The following is a 25475-nucleotide window of genomic DNA, read 5'->3' as shown; positions in this document are numbered from 1 at the left end:
ATAAAATAAAACGGAATTCAAAAGTTATAATATCGTTTTGGTCTTACAGTGTTTTTGCAAATCTTGCACTTTGGACACACTTGACAGATGTTCATCTCCTGCAACAATCCCGTCATGTAGCTTGCAATCAAGTAGTTCCCTTTTAAAAAGCAAAATGCAAACGTCTAACAGCTTATGTAATATTAAAAGTACTAATCTAAACAAACTTAACTAAGTTGTGTGTTGTTATTTAAACATTTGATGATAATTGATTATTGTTAAGTGATTCCATTGAGAAAAAATAGACAATGCCGTGTATGTTACAAACTTATGCTTTGACCTCTTTGTTTCGATGACCTGCGATAAAATTGAGCGATGGCGAACGACAGAACGATTCTCAATCAAATTGTAGCGCTACGAATCTTGATGAATGACAACGTTAACCTTTCTTTTATTATTTAGAAGGGGAAATGCCTGAATACTTCGAGAATGTAAACAATGTACACGTAATCAGCGAGTTACCTGGCTCGTAATAGTCGTACACAATGATGGGTACTCCCTGTGACTCAGTGACACTGTCCACACGGTTACCTGTCACGTCAAAACACACCCAGTTCCTCTTCAGCTAATGTGTTACAAAAATATAGAAGAATATATTATAGAACTTAAAGACATAGTTACGATACCCATGCGCGGATCCCAGGTTGGGGGGGGGGGGTGGGGTATGAAAAATCCAGTGGGGATGGATGTCAATTTTTCAAATACTTTTGTAATATTACTATGTGAATTTCAAAATAAGTTTCAAGTAATCCAACTTTAGATTTTACACCCCACATATGCATATCTTTACAACCTTTTGGACTATTTTTGTCAGGCTTGTGACGTTTTGATTAAAAAAAGGTCAGGACTTATTTGTTTTTTTGTTTTTGTTTGTTTGTTTGTTTGTTTGTTTTTTTGTTTTTGTTTTTTTTTTTACAAAACTGCACATTTGCCAAAAACACTTTTTTCCTTTCCCATATATGAAAAGACGACATTTTATAAATTATATATAACATTTGAATTATGTTTTTAATTAATCAATCCATTTTCTTGCAACATCTAATGTCTTATTTGAAAATAATCATTTTAACGTTTTAAACTAATTTCTTTTGCTATAAATGTAATCAAAAGATAAACAAAACATACATTTTTGAAATAAAGCACCGCTTTGTCTGAAGATGTTTCTTTGTGATCAAGTCCAATTGCGTTGGTTTTCAACAGGTCAGCTTTAAATCCACATGGAAGCCCTACTTCAGCAACCACCATCCCATTGTCTTTGTCATCTTTTCTCCTGATTGAAAAAAAAATGGAAAAAAATGATGACTGAAACATTAAATTAGTTTTTACGTTAAACCCACTGCTCCAAAAAGGTAACCTGTTGTGCAGTGTATTTGTCTTGTACAGGAGATTCATTTCATAATTACTGCCATAGTAGCTTCCATACTCGGAAAAATGTTCATGAGTATACATGCATAAAACTAAAATAATAAGAACGCAATTATTAATGTTTCCAATAGTTTCATCTACAATGAATAGTTTTTGAATGTTAGGGTTGTTTAATTTGTAAATGAAAATGACTTTCTGTTTTTTTCTCTATGTATGAATATTAGGGAACTGCTCACACTAATTCTAAACCCTTCCCAACATTTTGCACAAGTAAGTTTAAAAATAACCTCCGTCAATGTTAAAAATTAATCATTTTTATCAATTATCAAAAATTCATTATATAATGAGAAACTTAAATTAACTGATTACTTTAATTTAAAAATAATGTTTTTAAAGAAAGTACATGAATCAAAGTTTCAATTGAAATAAGGGAGACATTTAGTATAACCATCAAATTTAAAGTAACTTATGACACAAATCTGTCTTTAAAAACAAAGTCCTGACTCGATGCATTTTGTTATCAAATCTTATGATTCTTTTTTGCCCAAAAAAAAAAATTAACGAATTTACAAAAAAAAAACCCGTGGAAAACCAATTCAAATATGAAATTTCAAGAATATGTCTGTTAGATAGACACAGTCCCATGCAAAAAATAATTGTTTTAAACTCTAAACGTATACTAGTATGTACAAAAAAGGGTGGGAATCCCACTTAGTCTATATGAACGTAAATTGTTACCTGTGAACGGTCTAATTTACTATTTTAGTTACTAATTAGTTACTAATTTAGTTTTGATAAGGAAAAAATACTTAACTGTTATGTCGGTTTATTCGTAAAAGGATGGTTGGAAAAAATAATGTTGCTATCAAGCAATGGAATCGACTACAACATAGGGATAGTTCCTGGATATCATATTTGATCTCAAAAGGGCCATACATATAGCTGCCATTATACTTAACTACGAATTATCTTATTTAATCACACATGAAATGATTATACCTTATACAAACATTAACTGTGATCGTGTCCAATGTTTGTTTGGAAGAAGATAGTGTTGTGTTGATTTCAAATGTCGACTCCCCACTCTGCATTACATTGTATTTCACACTGGTCTATATAACATATGAACATTTGATTATAATGTTGAAATACATAATTTACAGTCATTTGAGCTGTTTTAATAATAAATTATAACGTTAAGCTAGATCTAAAATGTGATTCAAATAATATTTCATAACAACAAAGAAAATTATACGAGGAAAGATACTACATGTATTGTCTGTTTTAAAGTTTTTTTATGCAAAAGAATTTCTTGAATTATTTTTAAATAACTCGGTCTTAAAACGAAGTTCATTCAATAGTAAAAAATCTCAAGAGTTTAAAAATGTCCTTTCGAGCTTGGCAGGTATCAACACACAGCTAAGCGGTAAAAAAAAGTTCACAGGTATTTTGTATAGCTAAATATGAAGATGCCCGGATAATAACATTGAAGAAATGGACGAGATGTTCCTAGTGACTTCCAAATAGAAAATTATGTCAAATGTTAAATGACTTTTCCCATTATAACTCTAGGTAACAAATCTATGGGGAAAAAAATCATGGATTCTTTCCTTTTTATAGATTTAAATTGAATTTTGTGATAGGTATGGGGATATTTGTTTAAAAATCACCAGAAATCGAGGGAAACATGCAGTAAATTGGGACAGACTATACAATCATGTACCTACATCTACCAAGACGAACCCTTTCCCTTGTGCAGAAATCTCAACACTTGTTGTGCGTTTGTCCAACTAGAATAAATTTAATCACATTTTAAGATTGTAAACTCCAAATATATGATCCCAATACGAAAGTTTACAATATTTATGAATGTAAAGGATATTATGATAATTAGTCAGTTCCATTTTGTTATGAATTCATACATTTTTTTTAGAAAGTTTCTTACCTCTACTCTTTGTACAAGTAGCTTATTTTTTGAATTCACGTGTACCGTTTTCTCCGTCAAGTTTGTTTTCAACTTAACTTCAACATCTAGGCCCGATTGTTGGAGCAAGCCAGAAAATCTAGAGAGCGCATGGAGGGAGACAACGGTATCCTGCATATTTAAATGTTTATATATACTTATTTTTTGTTTGACATGGATTTCTCGCAAGCAGTGGAAGAAAATGGCCGGAGGAATCTACTCAGCAGAGAGATTGTAAACAAAAAACTAGCTTGTATAAATACACATACTAATCTCTTAACCAACGAAAATTTCATATTTCTCTCTCATTTCACAGGAGTAATCTTTATATAAAAAACAATATTATGTAAATGCTAAATGTCAATTTTATAGTCAGTTTCAGTTTTATGTTCTCATTTCTTCTGTGTAAAAGTATAAAAATTAAAGAGTATCCGAAACATAAAACATTTTACTAGTATTTTTGCAGCACACGTTTACATCACAATGACGATAAAATATAATGATTTTTATAAAATTGGATAACAAAATAAAACGGATTGACATAAAAATATGGCAAATTTACTTGGTTTAAAGTTGATATAAATTTGGTATTGCTTTCAAATGCAAAGAAATATTGATGCGTGAAAATTAATAAACTTACTTGTGTTGACGAGAAACCTCCATTGGGATTTCGCTGGGAGACGAGCCAGTTAACTATTTTCATTCCCTGTGACAAATCATTCTTTTCCGCAAAATACAGTAATGCATACGCAGACGTTTCTATATCAACCGGTCTTGCTCTAGGGTTTGGAGACTGCCAGCGAAGTTTTTGTTCATACACCCGATTGTCATTATTTTGCCAAAACAAGTATTGAGCTAAAACATACGAAAATTATTTCGTTTTATATGTAATATACATATTTATTTCATTTTGAAACAATTATTATATAATTTTGTTTTGAAAATTTTTAAAGTAAAAAATAATGATATACCATTGGAGGTTGCCTGTGCTTTTAAGTCAGCATATACCAGTCTAGCTTTTTCCGAGTAACCCGCTTTTTGCAATACATAACTGGTTAGAGCCAATCCATGTTTGCTTCCGTGCAAATCGTTTATACTGCTTTGTCTTGTGATGAACTGCACAGCTTTGTTTTTAGCAATAGCTATGTTTGTCTGTTTTAAAAAATAGAAAAAGTCCTAATAGGGATCAAAATAATCTAAACCTACAAATGACCAATGTAAACAGAAACTCTACCTTCAGTTCCGGAAAATCTTTGAATTCCAATAACGTCAAGAGAACATACGCAGTTTCGGTAACACGAGATGCCCTAACCCCGCCCTATAAATAATTAATGAATGATGAAATTCAATGATACGTACACTATATTTGCAAAAGTTAATCGTGGTATATCTTGTGTATGAAAACCCGTAAAGGGGCATGGTCAAGATTTTAGTTTAAGTTTTCTTTTGTTGTTATTTGCAATGCTTAAGGAATACTTTTCTAACGATCAAATAAAATTCAAAAGACAATGGTAGATATATAAGCAAGATATAGGACTCACAATTCGTGTAAACTAGACTTGTGCCCTGTATTAATTTTCATAGGTTTAATGTACCAGAATATTAAAACTATTTTCTTATTTATTTTAAGAATAGATAAACAGTTCTTAACATTTGACACATTTATCTTAGGTCTAAAACTGGAATTTCACTTGATTTTAAGCCCTGTAACTCGCTTATAACCCAACGAGCGACACTCAAATTTTGGATGCCTATCAAAAATACCCTACCAAATCATTGTAAACATTAAATTCGGGAAAATAATTGTTTACCCAAATTATGACCAAGCCCCTTTAATGTAAACAAGTGTATAATGTACCTGCATTTGGTAGTGAATAACACGCCCATGTTCTGCAAATGAGCCATCTGTATTTTGTTGTTGCAATAACCATTTTAAGCCAGTTGCAAAAATTCCGTTTTCAACTGGTACAAACTGATCGGCTTGGTGGAAGCACATGAGAACGAATGAGGTCAACCTAAAATAAGAAACGCTTTGCCTTATTGTTTGACTGAGGACCGAATTTATTTATTATTTTTAATTCTTTCTTGATTTTATTTTACTTTTTAAAGCTAAACCAAATAATAATACGCTTATAAAATTATAAATAAATCAAAACTTTAAATGGGGGTTTCTACCGTTTTTTGTACCTTATAGGATTGTAAGTTTGAAAGAGTTTCATACAATAAAAGTAAAACCAGGTTGTAGGAAATTTCTAATGAATTTACATTTCATCAGTTACAGATATATCCGAAAAAATGTATTTGAAAGCTTAGTTGAACCTTGTTAAGTATTTCTTTAGGAGAATAAATTGATTGTACGATTCCGCCACATATATGTCAACATCAAACACAGAAGTCTAATCAGCCGAGAAAATATTTGACATCGGCAACTTGTCGGTAATTTTATGAAATACATGTAGATGCCAGTCAATAAGATTATGAAACAACATTGTTGTAGGCAAGGAAAATATTACACTCTGCAGATGTAAAAAATATATATCGACAATTTCATTAATAAATCATTAAACTTCTATTTAAAAACCCCGAAAAAAACGAAAAAAAAATGAAAATAAAAAATAATTAATAGAGTCATTGATAACATTTTTTCACATTCGTTTATTTCTTAGAAACGAATATAAAAACACATCGCGTATAATGATAACATTCAGTGCAATATATATCACACAAAATTTCATATGTAGAAAAGGATTTACAACATCTCAGGATATCATAATATTGTGTAAGTATATACATGTATAAGAACAGATGACAACATCCTTTATTGTATTGATAAATTACATAGAGGTTTGAAGTATCTTACAATTTTTTTTTCATAAGATTTGAATGGATATACACTTTCTTGTATATGACATGTTATATTAAAAAAACATACCATGTACTTCCATGCCCATCGCTATTTCCCCACACACTAAAGGAGCCATCTTGTCTTCGCCAGCGGAGCTCACTGTCAATACCTTGAAAGTCAATGTACTTTGTATTACCAGAAATGAAGAGTTATTAAAAAAGTTGATGCCTTTACTACAACCCCCCCCCCCAAAAAAAAAAAAACCAAAAAAAAAACTACTACCTCGAATTCTCAGTTTATGAAATCTACATTGTTTTATTGAACTTTTTTCTATTTGTGTAAAAAGATCAAATTAACGAATTCAAATAAACAAGACTGATGGAGAGAGCAGCAATTTTCACGTACAAATGTCACCTTTGCAATACATGTAAATGTTTTACATATGGTTGTTTAGTGTACCAAGCGATTTAAGCGGACTGTTCATTCCATTTTATCAAGTACATCGTGAATGTATACATCTATGCCGTTAAAAACTAGTAAGTAAATTCATAAAAGCGCTTTTTTAAAAACCACGCTTACCGATTGAAAAAAAAAAATTAATACAGGCTAAATATTATATGTTTACTCAGCACCTTGAAACCGTTGTGCATCGTAGTAGTTGAATGTATGTGCATGTTACTTTATTAATTTTGTGGAGAGTCAATTGATTCAATTTTTTTGAAGAAGGAAACTGCAGAATGTAAAACCTTTCCCTTTCGATTCCCAACTGAATAAAGAATCCAATCCTGCACATAAAAAGTGATATGGTCTCAATACGATATCAATATGCCAAAACTGTTTAAACTTTCCTTTCCAAATTATTATTTCCATATTGCTGAGAATATCGATTCAGGGCTCTTTATGCCAGGTTTTTTTTCTGGAGAAAAAGACTTTTGCCCAAGACAACAAAGCAAAACAAACGTTTGATCAGTAATTAAATGAGGTGAAAAAAATGAACTTTTTCCATTACAGTTAACGTTCAGGCAAAATAACTTTACCGACTTTTATTCTTCATCATTAAAACAAATATAAATGTCAGTAAGAACCTGAAAACGACAAAAATATACAAGTTTTTAATTCAACGTCGAACTTTTTGATACATTTTTAAGCGTGCTATTGGGGAAAAAGGAAATAAGCATATGCGTATAAACTGCTACTAAGCATATTCATCAGAACTTCATACACTGATAGGAATACATGTACACCTATCTAAAAGCTTACCGATATTGATATTTGTGATTGCTTTTCTTCTCATGTCCAACGATAATTGGTGTGTACTTTTGAGATATTGTATGACATAGATATTTGGTGCAAGATACATCATTGTCTGTTCTCCGCATCCGCAGGGATAACGTATCAAGTGACCAAGTCCATTAATACTAGGCGCTATAATATCTCCTAGTTAAAAAAAGGAATCGAACATATCACATGTAATGGTGACAAAATAATAAACAAATACCACACATTTAGATTATACCTTGTAAATAATTAAAAATACGATTTACTGTGTTAATTTTTGTTATTCGAAATTTATTAAAATAAAATGTAAATGCTTACACATGGTACAGTTTTCAGTACTAGTATTTAAATGATATAAAAAAGCTGGACAATTGCATCTTGATTTCAGTAGCCCTCTTCACGAAAGGATCTTTTATGACTTTGTAACATACTTTGACCTAAGAGTCCATTGCAAGAAAACAATATACCAGTGCTTATATCGAACGTATTTCTTGCATGTGAATCAATTAAGATATTTCTTTCGAAAATTCCCTTTACCTCCACCGATCTTGACACTTTACATCTTTTAATAATTTAAAAACGTAGAGTTTAATGAAAATAATGAGCTCTCACAGATATGGCTAAGTAGGTTGAAATAAAACATGGTACAACAGACCTAATGTAATATAAATATGAAGCAGAATAATTTTAAACATGACTTACTTTATATCTATTTTAAAATATATATCATTAGAAGTTTCCGTCGTGAAAATATTACAAAATTACTTAGTATTATACGTGTATTATTTCTTTAAACATTCTTAACTATTAATGGATTCATTTTTTGTACTCTTTTCTTTTGAAAATATGTTACCTGTGATAGCAATAAACACAAACTTGGTATCAGACAAAGCTTGATGTGGCAGTGAAATATTAATGGTTTCCCTGTTCAGTGCTGATCTACCATTTAATGAAAATATTTTTGGAACATTGTAATCTTCTTGTACACCCGGAGCCTAGAAATTCAGATAAAGATAGTTCATCTAACTAACGTGTTAAATCGATTGGGTTTCAAAGTGTAAAAGTGACTCTTTCTTGCTATAACAACTACTTCCAAAAGTTAAGGTACATGCAGACTAGTTGTGCCGCTATCAAATCAATTTTAAGAAAATTATACAATATTTGCTATAGATAAGAAACGAAAACAAGAAGATATAAAATTACATAACTATTGTTGTCATATACATTGTAGGTTGAAAAGAGTGGATATAAATATTCTTTGTAATATGATATCAATTTTGAAACCAAAAGAAAACAACAATCCCTTTAAATTGGTCATTTTGTTTGTAAGATTCACTGTACATGCATAAATCAAAGTACTGAAGAACTGGCGGGAGTTGATTTTGTCGATGTTTATTTATTTTAAAATCAATAATATGTTAATCTGCATGACAAGTACATGTAGTTTCTAATTTGTATTTGAATTATGCACATTTTTATAATATTAATTTTTGGACTTTTTCGACAAGAATGTCGAGAAACCCCCATATGAATCATGTTAAATAATATTTAAAGATAAAATTAATTCAATCCAACTATGTATCAGTAATAGAAATGTTTCTCGAAAATTGTATGGATCCAAGCAATACTGAACTCTAGTCTCGTTCAACCAAACGCTAGGCTGACACCGTAAATCTCCGACAAGCAAGAGAGACTCTCTCTTGTCGGAGATTTACGGAGACAGCCGAGCGTCGAGTTAAACGAGACTATGTTGAACTCTGGCGTAGGAATACATACGACTACAAAAATATCTAAATTGTTTGTACCATTTAAAATCTGACTATTTACAATGTATTTATAAATAAGTTTCCTTGAGAAACAATGCTTTAGCATACATTACATCGAATTTATCAATTATTTTCAAGAACTAAGTCTTGTCAGCAGCGATGATTTGTGCTGAGGTCCAAACATTGTTTCACTTTCGGTTTGTCTGAGTAACTGCATAGGAGAGTTGATTAAAATCAACTCCCAAAAAGTGAATATGAAGTTAGAACTAAGAGTACTAATAGCAAGACTAATATAATTGGTAACTTTTTTTTTATCTTCTATCAATATACATTACCTTAACAAACAGAGGCATCTCTACGCTGTCCAAATATTTGTAGCCATTAAATAGATCGTAAGCAGCAACGGTTATGTTGTAGAATCCAAACTTTTTGGAAGTTATATCGATTGTATTCATACTAAGAGTGGAGTTACGCCCACCGATCTTTAAAAAGTAAGAATAAATTAATTTAATAAAATATTACAACAATAAATAACAAAATCACAAGCAATACAGCGTATACCACTCATTATTTAACAAGATTTCATTTTACTTTTCGTACATAAGGTGTGCAACATATCTTTTAAGATTCAGTTAAAATTAAAATGTCTAGTTTTTCCTATTTTCATACTGGTACTTTTAAGTATTAAGTAGTAAAGAAGGGGTTTTTTTTAAATTAAAATAAAATTTAAAAGAAAAAATAGAAATTTGTTTTTACAAACTGCATGAGCATTGCAGATAATTGTAAACTTGTTTTTATATCAAATATTTACGTGTTCTGAAAAGGACTTGTAAAATGTTTCATATCAATCAGAAAATTACATGCAATATTCTTGAGAAACTCTAGCGGTACGTAATGACGCCAATATTGTGTTTTTAAATCATTCAAGCTGATTCAAGTAAAATGCAATTTTATAGCATGTTAACTGTATTGTATTTAAGCCACAGGACAAACTTTTATGCTACACAACTTTATCACACTTTCATTTAACCATTTATTATAATCATAACTGAATCAGAAACAGTAAACAAAACCAGAACGTTTAATTTATTTCGTAAAATATTTATTAACAGTATGCATATTTTGATAAGTGTCTCTTACCTTAACAACATCCCCGCTAAAATCGTCTTGAAACCAAACACCAAGTAGAACCTAAATACAATTCTTAAAACTTCCGAAACAGTAATAAACACAATAAAATCACACATTTTTGCGGTGTGATACGTCTACAGAATTGTTATATTCTTGAAATGACCACAATCAATCAACAGGCATATTGAGTTTATCGCTTATCAGCATATTCTCATCTCTTGTATGCTTTTTCAAATATCTGGGAAACCGAAAACATAAAACACAGAAAACTAACAAAGCTGACTGGTCATCCCCAAAGATGGTGGTCAAGGTACAAAGCTTTATTTTTAAAGTGTAGTTTTGACTATACGAGTATATACATGTAAGAGAGAGAGAGAGAGAGAAAGAGAGAGAGATCGATCGAGAGATCTTACCGTCTTTGCGTCTGTGTCATAATTAAACAGAGAAATTTGTATGACAGCACTGTTTCCAGCAATGACATTGGAAGGAATCTTCAGTTTGATGAAAAACGGCTGGGTTACTTGAATCTATATTCAAATTAGAATAGGTGTAAAATTGTGTTACCAACTAAAATACCTAAAATCATTTCACTATAATTTATTTAATTATTTATTATTTAATAATGATTGATTTACCATTAGTGGAAAATTGTTTTGCAGAATACCAAATCCTCTGTCATCATGCACACAGAAAGCAGTTGTTACCCAAGTCGTCAAAGCATCAGGGATTTTTTTACTTAATGTAATCGATTTCCGTCCTCTTATATAAAAATGTTGTTAAATCAAATAACCAAATTGTATATTTTTTAAACCTTTACTCAAATTTTGAATATTTTGGAAAAAAATGAAATACTTTACAAATATAAAGGGTTACGTGTTTGATTATGCTGACTTAAGTTTTAATGTTTTACAAATATTGTAATAAATAATTCATGTAAGTAAACCTCATATTTATTTCTTCCCAAATCCATGTACGTGGGAATTTACGTCTCACAGGATAATTCTCTTTTAGACTTGATAAAGTTGGACTTGGGAAAATTGGGTTGATGTTTGGTATTTTCTTTGGGGGTTGAGCACCCGGTTGAGGTGTTGGAACTGGTCTCTGAGGTATTTGCGGTATTTTTGGTCTTGTTGGAAAATTAAGACCAAAACCTGGTTTACTATTAACCGAGAACAAACGCTGTACACACATATTTTTTTTGGCGTTGCAAATGCAGTCGTACGTGCTAGGAGATTTCACACGACACAACTCTTCCTTTGTACACGGCGATTTAGCGCATGGATCTACAGTGAGAAACATTTCTAATTATCAGTCGAAGTAGTTTTAATATATTTTTTGATTTTAAAGATCAGTACAAGTAAACAATTACAAACTAATTACTCAATGAGTAACAAATTGGAATCGTTTGCACAGTTTACACTCCCAAATTCTTTGCTGAAACAAATTTACTTTTGTCCTGTAATTGATTTTTAACAAACTCATTCCAATAACGGAGAATATTTTGAAAAAAATATGGTCAATTTGTTCTTCGAATTCAAGCATGCAAATTTCGGGCTAAGAAAAATGTAACAAGCAGTTTTTTATAAACTAACGAATATATTTTTATTTATAAAAGAAATGTGAAATAAAAATCTGAGCTCTTTTAATTTACTGCCCCTTTCTGATTCATAAAATAGATTTATCTGGGTTTTTTTTTCTTAGATAAATTAACCTAAGCAGTTCAGAAAGGTTTTAAATCAAGCAAAGTACATGTAACTCTTTGATATCATCCTTTAACGAAACCTAATCAGTGAAAAAACATTGGATTTTACGAAGTTAATTCCATCGTTTTTTAAAAATTATTTGAAGTTCCTATCACATTGAATTTTATTAACGTGTGTAGATATTCTTACCTGTGCAAATAGTAGGATATTGTGGTTCATCCACTGTATATCCTCCTTTTAAATAAACACTTATGTACTGAAAAAAAAATTAAAAATAGAAGAGATTTAGGTGGTATGGGACTTTACAATGTTGTGGCGTATTGTTTATCGAAATAAACAATAAAATGAAGTGTAATTATATAAGTAGTTTCTTTCCAAATATTGTCACCTAACAGCGTAGCACAGTGGGTCAGAGGGTTTACTAAGAATCTAGCTGTAAGTAATGAGTTGAATCTCGCTCTGGGTTTTACAATTTTTATCTCCCTAAATATTTTTAAAAGCTATTTTTTGTTAAATATTGTAAAAGTTGAAAATTCTAAACCGGTGAAAGTACATGTATTTCAAATATTATGAACTTTATTCCACATTAATATCGACAGAGGTCCCAGGGCACCTTAAATGTTTCCTATTCTGGAAAGAACAAATTTTCAATAGACCTGATGACTTTATCAAATTATGTTTCTAAATAGACATGATCTCTGTGTATCCCTGTGTGTGTTAGTTTTTTTCAACCCCGTGGTTCTTCCTTGGATGGAGAGTCACAAATTAGAATCTGTACACTGCAAATATATATGTAATGTCTCTGTAAGGTTTTCACAATGCACGTCCACCAAGAAAACCTATCTTACATGTAAGAGTTCGCTAAAGGTGGACTGGACAGGGGGATTATAGTTTATACCCTTACTTCTCTTCACTAAATTTCTGTGAATAATATATCATATCGTTGCATAGTGCATGTATGTCGTAAAAATATTATATCGATCTTAAATTTATAACTCGCCTTGAGCCCTAATATTTGTTCTGGCCAGGTGACGGTTCGAATTTAGAATCTAGGCTATATTTAAATACACGTATTTACTTATTACAAATTGTGATATTGTATTTTTTTGATAATAATTTCCTGTTAACAGCACAAAGCACCAGGCTCCACCGTCACCAAAATTTCCAGCATCAGACAAACTAAGATAATTAACATGGGATGATAAAAAAGATAAGAAATATACCTTGTCCATAGTGTCTCTTAGCGCCATATAAACCTGAAAAGTTTTAAAATTCAGTATGTTGTTTTTTAAATGTCAATTAAAGAAAATTTTAATGCTCCTAAAAATCTCAACTAGATGCTGTCATTAGACAGTAATACCCGCACCAAGTGTTTGCCCCTAAATAACACTGTTTTGTACCAGTTTAATTAAAAATGAAGACCACATGCAAGCTCCGGTAATACATTTAAAAATTATAATTTTCATAACTGAAAGTAAGATCCCTTCCCATATGATAATACACATGAGCAGCACTTTATGTGCAATTTGGGGTTGAACTGTTTGCAGTGAATTTTCAGTAAATCAATAATCTTAACATTTCATGTCATAAAAAGTATAATGGTCTATATAATTATTACAAACAAATTAAAAAATTTAATTATGCCCCCTCCCCGTGGCGGTTGCCGGTTTTAGATTTGCTTCTGTGTGCCCACATGTACATCATCATGTGCACAGATTTAGAGAAGGGGTGGGAGTGAGGGGTCCAGACACCCCCCCCCCCCCCCTGAAAATTCATTTATATCAATTGTAAAATTACCAAAAATACACCTTGGACCCCAATGCTCTTACAGACATGTAAACGCTCTAACCCATTGCGCTTCAATTTCAGGTAACATTACATGGGGCGTAAATATTTAATTAATTATAATTTAATATACTTAATTGTTTATCTCAATTGAAAGTATACATCACAATATGCAGGTGTCCTGCACCACCTTAAAGCTGTTATTTACCTAATAAAATAGTGCAAGTGGATTTGAAGAATAGGTCATAAAAATACATTCATGTTACAAATAACTGATCTTTGTCTGAAGTTACGTACACAACACAGGTCTGCAGGTCTCATTAGCGGGTACTAATTTTACCCAGCTCTTCGATTATATGGGTTCACGTGTAACGGTGTATTAGTTAAGATCAGCTAAAGGAATTCATTATTGTGTTTTAATTGGATTATCATTATGATGTTGACCAATATAGGTAAGCATAACACATGTAGTAGCGGTAGCACAATATAATGAGATGCCAGCATACTTAAGTTTTACTTTCACTTTCTAAATGTGATCTCTCTTTGACAGCATACTGTATCATCATCTTTTAATATTTAAATAAGCTTATCATCGTTACCTATCCTATCGCATTTGTAAAGTTTCTGTCATTTTAGTTGCAAAAGTAATTTTTTTTCATTTGTCAGACTTGTACTATTGAGTTGACCCCATATTGACCCTGTATAAACAATTTCTTATTGAATTTGTGTATTACATGTAATTAAGTAAGACAGTGTAGACACTTATAATTTTTATATGAGTTATAATAGGAAGGAAGGAGTATTTCTTTCTTAATGTATTATAATGCATCAAATACAATGTAGGTCATGACCTTATGGGACTGTTCTGACCCCACGAAACAGGAAAATACAAAATATCTTCTAATGTCATTATGATGCATCAAATGGTGTAAAGTACATTAATGACCCCCAGGTGTTGTCTTTAAACCCCCCCCCCCCCTTTATGAAATAGGAAATGATGATACACTGTATATTTTGTTAACTTCTGAGATCTGAGATACTCGATCATCCCTAAACCATATAATTTATTCTTGCACTTTGTGTCATTGCGCGTAAAATTGTATATAGATTATGCCCCCTTGGAGACACCCTGACATTCTAGAACTAGAAATATTAAAGTATTTTATCTTATTCATATGTTACAGTAGTGTTTGATCCATGTGGGTAATTCCTAGCCTAATGATGTCACTGCTTTGTTTAGGAGACTTTACAATTGCCCCAAATAGGCGAATACACATGCATATTAATAACATTTTGTTTATAAATCTTAAAAATTGAATTAAGCAATTTCCAAAATGTTAATGTGCATCAGGAGAGAAAAAGCAATCAAGAAATGATTTAAAATTTGCTACTGTTCACATGTAAGAATGTATTAAGAAGACTGATTCTTTAGAACCAGGTTAGATTGGGGGGGGGGGGGGGGGGTGAATATGGAGTATAAACATTTATAATTTGAATCATTTATTGTTATTAATTTTAACTTGTCAATGAATACTAGTTATTGATCACAAGGTAGAAATGTGACCTCTAATCATATCTCAATAGATCATTTGTCAAATATGCAAGGTGTAATGCAATTTTTTTAAGAATATTATTTTTACCAGTTTATAAAAGTTTTTAGACACCCAAATTATATTTTGATTTTAATAGATCATTCGACAATTAAGGGGGGGGGGGGGAGGGGGGAGAACAGTTTATATTTGAGTTTGTTTGGGGGTGGGGGTTCCAAGTCATATATATTTGACAATTTTTTAATGTAATTTAAAATAAGACTAAGCCATACTACAGTCATGAACATGAATAGTATAGAACAAAACACAAACTAATACATGTATATATACATAGGAAGTATACAAAACATAGATAATTGATCTATATCTGGGTTCTTAAATTGAATCATATATCATGTACATATTATATTATTGTTTCTTTGTTCAAGGCATTTCAGATGGTATGTAGGTCAGGATCCCAAGTGCTCTTCCTGAAATTATCAAATATCATAAAAACCATTGAGATCCCCAAAGATATTATTCCTCCTTAGGTCATGGTGCATCAGATCATTATGGCATGTAAGTCATGACCCTAAGGGGTTATCCTGACCCCCTTAGAATCAGAAATTGTCAATTATCTTTAAATTATTGATGTTTGATGACCCTATCTCTATTTAATCTTTATTATTAAGTCTCCCGAATGAAATTTGGAGACTTATTGTTTTTGTACGGTTCTTAATACATATTTAATCATTCTTCGTCTTCTTCTTTTTCTTCTTTCCCGCTTTGAACTTGTTTCTGGCTGAACAGAATTGTACAAAACTCTAGGATATGATAGGTCTGCATATCTAGTTGTGCACCCTGGTTTGATTTTTCTCATTTTAGGTTAGACAACCACTTTTCAGGGGGGGGGGTCAAAGGGTGTGGGGTCTAACATTGAACCTTGTAGGAAGACTCGTAGACTCTATTGTAAATGGTAACTTGAAAACGGACAAAGATAATAATATAGGGTTTTCATAATCATATATTGACTGTTACTGGCAATATATAGGGTTTATTAGATCTGACCCCTGGGGTCATCCCCACCCCAAGGAATTTGAAATTACCATATATCTCAGAAACTGTTATAATCATGACCCCTAAACCATATATATATTCATGTTTGTGATATCAAGGGACATCAAATGTTATGTAGGTCATGGGCCCTGTGGGTGGTCCTGACCCCCTCAAACAGCAACTCCCTTAATATCTTCAAAACAGTTGAGATCCCCACCCTTAAACCATATATATTCTTGTTCCTTGTGTCAAGGGGCATCAAACGGTATGTAGGTCATGGGCCCCGGGGGTGGTCATGACCCCTATCGAACAGGAAGTGCATGAATATCTCGAAAACGGTTGAGATCCCCACCCTTTAACCATATATATTCTTGATCTTTAAAGGGCATCAAAAGGTATGTAGGTAATGGGCCTCAGAGTTAAATTTAATTTTTCAAAACCGTAATGCACATCTATTGAACAGTCCCTATCATATCCCAAAATATGATGTGTCTATCCATTAAATCATAAAAGGAGTACTAGGATCTATGTTTTTTTGAAGTGAAAAACGTCAATTTTCTGCTACTTTTTGACTCCCTGGATGTAATTTAAATTTTTAAAACCTTACTGCACATCTATAGAACAGTCCCTATCATACCCCAAGATATGATGTGTCTATCCATTAAATCATAAGAGGAGCTCTAGATCTTGGATCTATTTTTTTTTTGGTGATAAATGTCAATTTCCTGCTACTATTTGACTCCCTGGATGAAATTTAAATTTTTAAAACCTTATTGCACATCTATAGGACAGCCCCAATTATATCCCAAGAGATGACGTAACTACTCCAAAAGTTGTAAGAGGAGTTTTGGGAACCATACTTTTTTTGCAAAAAAACGTCATTTTTTGTTGCCCACTGATCCCCTTAATAGAAAAAAAATTCTGGAACCTGATCACACCTCTATATGACACCCCCAATCATATTCGAGAAGATCATTTGGCTACTGCCAAAAAAATGACGTTTTTGAAACCGGTTTTTTTTTAATAAAAAAAACGTCATTTTTCAGCTATTAAATGACCCCCAGGACAAAATTGAAAATTCCAGAACCTTATTGCACATCTATAGGATACCCTAAAACCTATTCCAAAAGATGATTTGTCTACTGTTGAAAATGTAGGAGGAGTTCGAGGAAGAATGTTTTTTGTGAAAAAAACGTCATTTTCTTCCAATTATTTGACCCCCAGGACTAACAGAGAATTTTTGAAACCTTTTTACAAAACAACATGATACCCCAAATCAAACTCCAAGAGTTCAGTTTGCTGGTTTATAAGATGTAAGAGCAGTTTGAGAAAGTAAAACGTGACAGACGGACGGACGGACGGACGGAACAGGGTAACAACAATATACCCGAACTTTCTTTAGAAAGTGCGGGTATAAAAATTAAAAAAAAAATATGGTTTTAAAAAGTAACCTTTTGCTCGAGTACCAATCAGAAGCTCAGAGAATAGTTTCATGCAGTGCTAGCACTATCACAAATTAGTAAGCTGTGCAATATTTCCAATGTCATGATGCTGTTTCCCATTTTATAATACTAGTTTACCAGGGATGTTTCCGTTAAAATAGAGGTGTTTTGTTTCTAATATTCCGCAAAAACATGACATTACGATTCCACAAATATTTCGCCGATATTTAATACTAACAAATTCTTTATGACATACATTTTATTTGTGACAGCACCTGCTTGCTTTTTTACAGTTGAATTATAGTCTCTTTTACGTTATTGTTTCATAACTTTGACAATTTTTTTAATGAAAAAAACATACCTGTCAATTGAAAATACAATTGAAATCGATGACTATTGCTATGGAAGTATATTTTGCACACAATGAAATGAATGCTACATTTTAATTTTTCACTTAAAACAAACCATGATAATTAATATATATAACAAAATAAAATGGCAAACTTACATTATGGATGTTCAAGTCGAATTCGGATTGTGATCGGTAAATTCCTTCATCAACTGCCAAGAGGTACACCACGGAATTCTCAGTCGAATTAATTGTAAATTGCACGTTTTCTCCAGGCTTATAAGAACTGTTTCTATTTGTTGAAATGTTTATCTTTTAAAGAAAAAAAATGGATGTATAAATACATGTATAAGGTAATTGTTACCAATTCTTTTTATTATGCCCCCCCTTCGGAGAAGGGAGGGCATATTGCTTTGCTGTTGTCTGTCAGTCGGTCGGTCCACTAACAGTTTTCGTTCATTTTCTTCGCAGATGATAAACATATTGGAATGGAATTTTGTATACAGGTTTATCATGATAATATCTAGGTCAAGTTCGATACTGGGTACGATCGAGCAATTTTCGACAGAGTTATTGCCCTTGGATGTAGAAAAATTCCAGTTTTTTGCAGTTTATGTTCATTTTCTTTGTGGATGTTTCCAAGGGAGGGGGCATAAGTGTTTCACAAACATCTCTTGTTTCTATATGGATGCCTGAAGGGGATCTATAATTTTACATTCTGTAACTTACAAAGTTGTTCGTGGGATTTCCTATGACTGGCATGAATATTGAATCCTCTCTCAACAGACCATAACTGGTTGAATGGTAGAAAAGAAGTTGAAATCCAGGGTAGAAATTTGGCTCAATATTAATCGAACATGTGAACTTGAAATGTTTTCCCTGTCCACATTGCCCATGCTTGACTTCAGTTCCTCTTGATAGAATCTATAACAATATACTAATGTATACAAATGTAAACAAGTTGGTGTATATATCATGATATGAAATCATAACTGTTTGAAATGGATGTAGCCAGAAATATCGGTTGCGAAAACTATAATATGAAATGATGTAGATAACACGAGATTTTTTAAAGGGATTGTCTCTGTGTTACATGATAAAAGTAATTTGTTTTACTTTTTTTGACTAAAGTTAACATTTTTATATCAAATTACACTGGGCTTGATGTTTTCTGATCACTTGATGTGATTAGGAAAACTACCCTTAAGGCTTGTATACCAATTGATATTAATATCATCATTAATTTGATATTAAATTGCATTGTGCTAAAAACTGCTTTTAAAAAATATTTGCATTTTTTATTAAACTTTAAAATGTTAAAATTCTGATAAAGTTACTTACTATATACCAGACAGGAGCTATAACGTTTACAGTGGTGATAATTTCAAAAGTTGAACTTTCTCCAACCTTAAATATGAAAGAGAGGAAAATACTTCCTGTAGTAAGACTTTTTTCTGTAAATGCTATCATGTATTAATATAATCTCATTTTATCGTTAGTTGTAATGCAGATCTTCAAAGTGAATTAAGACTATACCACACTATAAGGTTTTTTTGGGAGCACGACAAGTCCTCTGTTTCTTTGCGAGACATGCAATGTTTCCAATGCTTTGTCAGCCCCTTGATAAGTCTAAAAAGGTGACATTTTATCAATCTAAATGAAAATTTACGATCACACAAACTTAAAAGCATTTTTAAAATAAAAAAATATGAGTATATATTTATAATGTCAAAAGCACATCCCCATAGAAAGCAAACACTTTGTAAATGGTTTAACGTGTATTACTTATTTAGTACATTGTAAGAGTAAAAACTTAATGCATGGAAGAACATGTGTATATGATCAGAGGAATACTAGTATTCAAAGTAACAGACAATTTGCAAAAGTAGGTTGGTAATTGATATATATGTATGATATGTATTTTGCATTTAACATACAAAATAAGTAACCAGAACAAACCATAATGTCCAATGCTGAGGCATATGACGACAGTGTCAAAGATAACTTTGCAAAACCTTGGCTGTCAATATTTAACGTTTGAGATATTCGTTTTTTAGACACAACCGCATATTTGTACGCATTGAGGCATATCTTTAGATTTGTTTCAGTCACATCAATTTCCACCAGTATATTAGATGATTTTAAACTCCGAAACTTCAGCTGAAAATGCAAAACATTGACCTGAAATTTTAATTTGTATGATTTATATATTGAACATTTTGAAGACAAGAATCAGTTTATGTGTGTCCCTCCATGGCAATAAGAAATTTCACATCAATATGGCGTTTAAAATATGCATTACTTTACCTACTAAAGAAAATGTATAATAATTATAGATTACATACAAAATACTTACAAATGTTGTAAATGGTAAACCAGGTTGGAAATTATTCCGCTTTGGTTCTATTGTCCACACCATTTTTTCATCGCGTTTAAGCTTTACGACTGCAAAGTTAGCAACAGTCGACCCTGTCGAAGGATCGCTGACAGTAGCAAGGACCTCGATGTCATTTTTGTAAATTATTTGGCTCAAATTTAAAGGTGTTGATTTGGAAAATTCTCCAATAACCTGCATTAAACGTTAAAAATTCAACATACAATTAAAGCATAAGGATGATGGTCCTTAACGGTCACTTCACTTAATTTAATGCAAACCTGTTTTGAGTAAGACAGATTGAATGACAATATATCACAATGATTATGAGCATACATGTATAATAATGAGAGCTGATGTTTAGCTTAAAAAGATAAATACAGGATCTCTCATAATTTGCGATGCTATATGATTTTTATCCAACTTGTGTGTTTTTTGTTCCCGACCCTTGGCAAATACAAATACGTGACAGAATTCTCACCATCAATTTAGTGTTATCACGTACTAATTTACAGTAGGACAGTTTCATTACTTCGTTTTTATATCGGTATTTTAATCTGGAAAAACTCAAGAAATTCGTTTTCTCTTTGGTATAAAAATAACGTGATTTATTATAAAACAAGGAAAATCCTGTAAATAAACTCTATGTTTATAGTTTTCCGAAGAAGATAACACGTTCGAAACTTAAACAATGATGCCAACTCGTAACGTCCTAAATAGCGAAAGTCACAAATCCCAATTATGTTATATTCCAAGATAAAATTGGCAAAGAAATTTTCTAAAGAATATGTTAAGTATAATTTGATTCTTTAATCAGCTATTTGCCAGGCGTATTGATGGACAACGGGGAGTTATTTATTTTTTGCTGAACGTCTACTGACAGATGACATATCCGAGACGAAAAAATGATACTTACATCTGCGTAGTCATCAGATAAAAATAAATCGGCACCATTTGTTCTCGTCACAAATTGAAGATGAATCACACCGGTAACTGGGTTTCCGAAAAAATACCTAAAGTTAACCAAATATCAATTGATTTTTTAATTATCTTTAAATACAGTTCAATTAAAAAGCATGAAACCAATTGCCTACATTGCTCGCGTAAACGGCATTTAGTTCATTTGTTTTATTTAAACAATCTTGTAATTTCTTTACATCAGCTGTTTCGAACATCCTTTTCTTTATGACACAAAAAGTTAAGATTATTTGTGTTTTGACAAGACTTGCAAATTGTTTTTTTTTCAAATAGGTTTTCAGGTCACCTTAGATATTCAGGTGACCTATTGCAATTGGTCTTACTCCGTAGTCGTGCGTTAATAAAAATTTAACACTTTTCTCTTCTGGAAATGATTATAACGTCCATGAATCTCTCAACCTAAACTGTGAAATTCATGCCCTATCCAGTTTGAAAAATGAAATTGTGGCCGATAAGGCCTGTGGGCCTCTTGTTGAAATGTTCTTTGTCTTTAATATTTCAATTTTAAAAGTCACGAAAATACATACATGTAAGTATCTGGACAAAAATGTCTAATTGAAAAATTATCATCTCCTCGTAGTTCTAAATGAGGATAGATGAATGAAAAAGCTCGATATTTAAAATTGTTGATCATTATTACCGTTCCTGTCATACTTAAGGGGGCCGATTTGGGTTTTTTATGCGGAAAAAACTACAAAAGCAAAACTTTTATTTTTAACCATATGTAACTTAAACCAGCTCTAGTTTATTTGCGAAGTTTCAAAAAAATCCATCTCAAAGTAGAGGTACATTTACTATAGGAATATATAGAAAATGTCATTTTCTGCACATCAAAGCAGATTAAAAAATACTACAAAACCTTTTTTTTCTCAAATTGTTATATATAATAAGTAAAATCATTTCCTACCTTATATGTAAAAAAATACTAAATTCTATCGTCTGGTTTTTAGTGGGGACCATCTCAAAATATTAAAATGCACCAAATTTTGCTATACATTTGGATAATTACGAATGAAGATTGGTAAAATGGATTCATTAAAAAAATAAGGAGAATGTCCTCGATAATAGCATCATTCTGTATATAAAATTTCAACGGCGTACAATTTTTACTTTTTCTTTTATGCTATTTCTTATAACGTACTCCTATAAAGCTTCATTTTATCATAACGTCAGAAAAGCGTATTCACAACGCTCCCCTACCCCACAACGAAGAAATGGTTTAAAAAATAAAAATTTCCTTAAAAAATATAAATAATTGTATCTGTATTTTATTTATTGTGTTTAATTTTATAAATGAAATCGAAAAATCTCATAAGATGTATAATTCAACTGTATTATATCAGAATGCGCCAAAAAACTAAAGTCGGCCTCCTTAACGGGAATGTATAACATTGAATTTATTGTTTAAAATATGTTTCGATATTTTCTTTCCTTTTACGAATTTTTTTATTTATAATTGTTAATGCTAATATTCTACCCAATAGACCCTGTTTGGAATTTTATTTTTAACTTTAACAGCCACACGTAATATTTCAACAATTTAAACTCTAATTTTCCGGATTCAAGAAAGAAAGAAAACGGAATGGACTTTGAATAAACTAACTCCCCTGGATACTTTCGAACTTTGAATGCAAAGAAACGGGACGACATAAGACTTTTAAAGATTTTTTTTCAAATAACAACCAACCACACCTTGCTTTCACTGTACATCTAAGCTGTCTCGTTGCTCTAGTGTAGAATTGTGGGCAGATGAGCTGAACTTTAAATTTTGGAATCACTGAATATACAAATATGAAATTAGAGTATTCTTAGACCTAAAATGGAATTGCTGTATCAACATAAAATTAGGATCTGAGGCAAATATCTTAATAATAAAAACCCGAGTATAAATAAACACTCCATTTTATATTGAGAGGAAATATGGTTTATATTATCAACAGTACAAACAAAACGAACAAATATATCTATATCTCTAAAATCAATGAAAGTAACTGTAGCTTAATTTTGCTAAATATCTAATAGATTAATTTATAGAACTCACCATATTCTCGAACTTCAAATTGTTTTTCAGTTTTAATTTTCTGAAGAAAAAAAATGTTAAAAATGATTTATATTTATCTTCAATAGTAAAACAAGTCTAAACAAAAAAATGAATTTAGTTTTAAAACATAGAAATTTACAATTTATAATACCAAGCTTTCAACGACAATACGCCATTGTCCATGATTTGAGTCTCTTGGTATGGGAAATGTTTTACTGTATACTCCCTTTGTTCCACGAACGTCTAACCATTGCTGCACTGTCTTATTTTTACCATCCTTGGAAAGAAAGGTTTTATTTAGTCTTACTTCTAAACCTTTGTAAATATTTAATGTAAGAAAAATACTTAAAGACTACACGTACAATTATTTCCACGTTGAACTGTCCAGTGTAAGGCTTTAAGCTTGGCAGGAGTACAACTATTCGTAGTTTTACTAAAACAGAAAAAAAACCATTGATGAAATCTTACGTAATCAAGAAAATATGATTTACACGAAAAATTTACCAGATATGCTAGATTCACCTTCTTCTTTTTCGGCATACATTTTCCTATCGGTTTGTATAAAAACTAGAGTCGTGACTGGATCAAACTGAAGAGGTGACCATATTGATCCTCCACTGTACTTGAGTTTCGCCATATTAATGTCAGAGAATGTCAAATTTGTTGGCACCTTAATTGCATAAATGTGATATTAATATCTATATTACTACAGATAAATATATGTGACATTGATTTTGCCCATAACAGAAACAAGTATGTTCTATCCTTCAAAGCTCAACACAGATGTCCGCTATAGCTAACATATTACTTTTGTTATAATTTTTGTCATTTAATTTCATTGCACCCCTTTAATGCAATCATTTGTGTAGATATATTACGTATTTGATATTGTAACTACGTTCAGTAATTAAATATGCAGCATTTGATATATGGAGTACTAAGTCAAAATCGTAACATTTTCTTTTTATAAATTCTAATGTTGATGACAGCATGTGTATAACAAGTAAGCATGAAACCAATGACAATTTTTAAATCAAGATTTAGGGAAGTTTATGGAAGTTTTGTAAAGCTGTGAAAGTAATTCTAAAGATTTTTTGATCTGCAAAATTCGCCTACATTGTCGATAAGCCGACTAAATATAATTGCTAAAAATACATTGTACCATTTATCTACTTTATTTTCTTATCTGTACAATTGTAATTGATTTGAAAATGCAAGATGTAAGATTACTAGTCTTCTAAAAATATTTGTGTATTAAATAAAACTAAAGTGCATACATGTACTTACATCTATAATGACATAACTCTGCTTTCCTGGAATAAAATTAGGAAAAACATCGATCATACACTTTTAAACATAATTCTAAATTTAACGAAAACATTAACAAAACATTAATTTCTAGCAATCTGTTGTTGTTTTGTAATACTTGCCAAATGTTACCACAGAGGAGTTTTGAAGAACATCTACTCCATTTCTCGACAGAGTTAGATTTACAGTTTTCTGCCCACTTTTTAATAAATTACAGGATACTATCAATGGTGACCCTGGTCGGAAAATCTTCGGAAAGACTGCTATTATATCACTGTAAAGCCAACAATTTGACTTTTATAATGTGCATCTAATTAATAATGTAATTTGATATATTTGAAATGTTTTTATCGGATAAATCATTTTTCCTCATTTTTTCTTAAAAATCCAACGCCTTCCTTCCTTTCATTTGTATTTTAAAAAAAAAAACAACTTTGAAATAATTTAATTTTTTTACCTTCCCATTGCTTTTTCACCATTCCAGAATAGGGTTATTAACACCAATACAGTGCAAACACGAAAA

The 25475-nt window shown here is 31.3% G+C and overlaps 1 protein-coding gene across 1 annotated transcript; it reads right to left on the bottom strand.

The window, feature by feature from the left end:
* LOC105317965 (CD109 antigen) lies at positions 1-25475 on the bottom strand. Its single transcript, XM_066087148.1, has 35 exons — positions 25410-25475; positions 25075-25226; positions 24932-24957; positions 24167-24314; positions 24007-24077; positions 23796-23921; positions 23645-23684; positions 23296-23380; positions 21542-21638; positions 20608-20820; positions 20211-20411; positions 19788-19880; positions 19593-19658; positions 18981-19175; positions 18411-18563; positions 13314-13346; positions 12280-12346; positions 11331-11670; positions 11023-11146; positions 10801-10914; positions 10397-10447; positions 9592-9738; positions 8344-8485; positions 7473-7649; positions 6300-6381; positions 5226-5382; positions 4602-4685; positions 4339-4519; positions 4008-4222; positions 3350-3499; positions 3132-3194; positions 2404-2516; positions 1165-1309; positions 502-604; positions 1-139 (listed from the first exon to the last, which is right to left on the bottom strand). Exons 1-35 carry the CDS (start codon positions 25415-25417, stop codon positions 18-20), a joined length of 4284 nt encoding a protein of 1427 aa, XP_065943220.1. The 5' UTR covers positions 25418-25475; the 3' UTR covers positions 1-17.

Source organism: Magallana gigas, chromosome 6 (assembly GCF_963853765.1).
Source record: "Magallana gigas chromosome 6, xbMagGiga1.1, whole genome shotgun sequence".
In the NCBI taxonomy this organism is placed as follows: domain Eukaryota; kingdom Metazoa; phylum Mollusca; class Bivalvia; order Ostreida; family Ostreidae; genus Magallana; species Magallana gigas.
The sequence above is the reverse complement of the archived record's forward strand: the minus strand, read 5'-3'. Positions and strand labels throughout refer to the sequence as shown.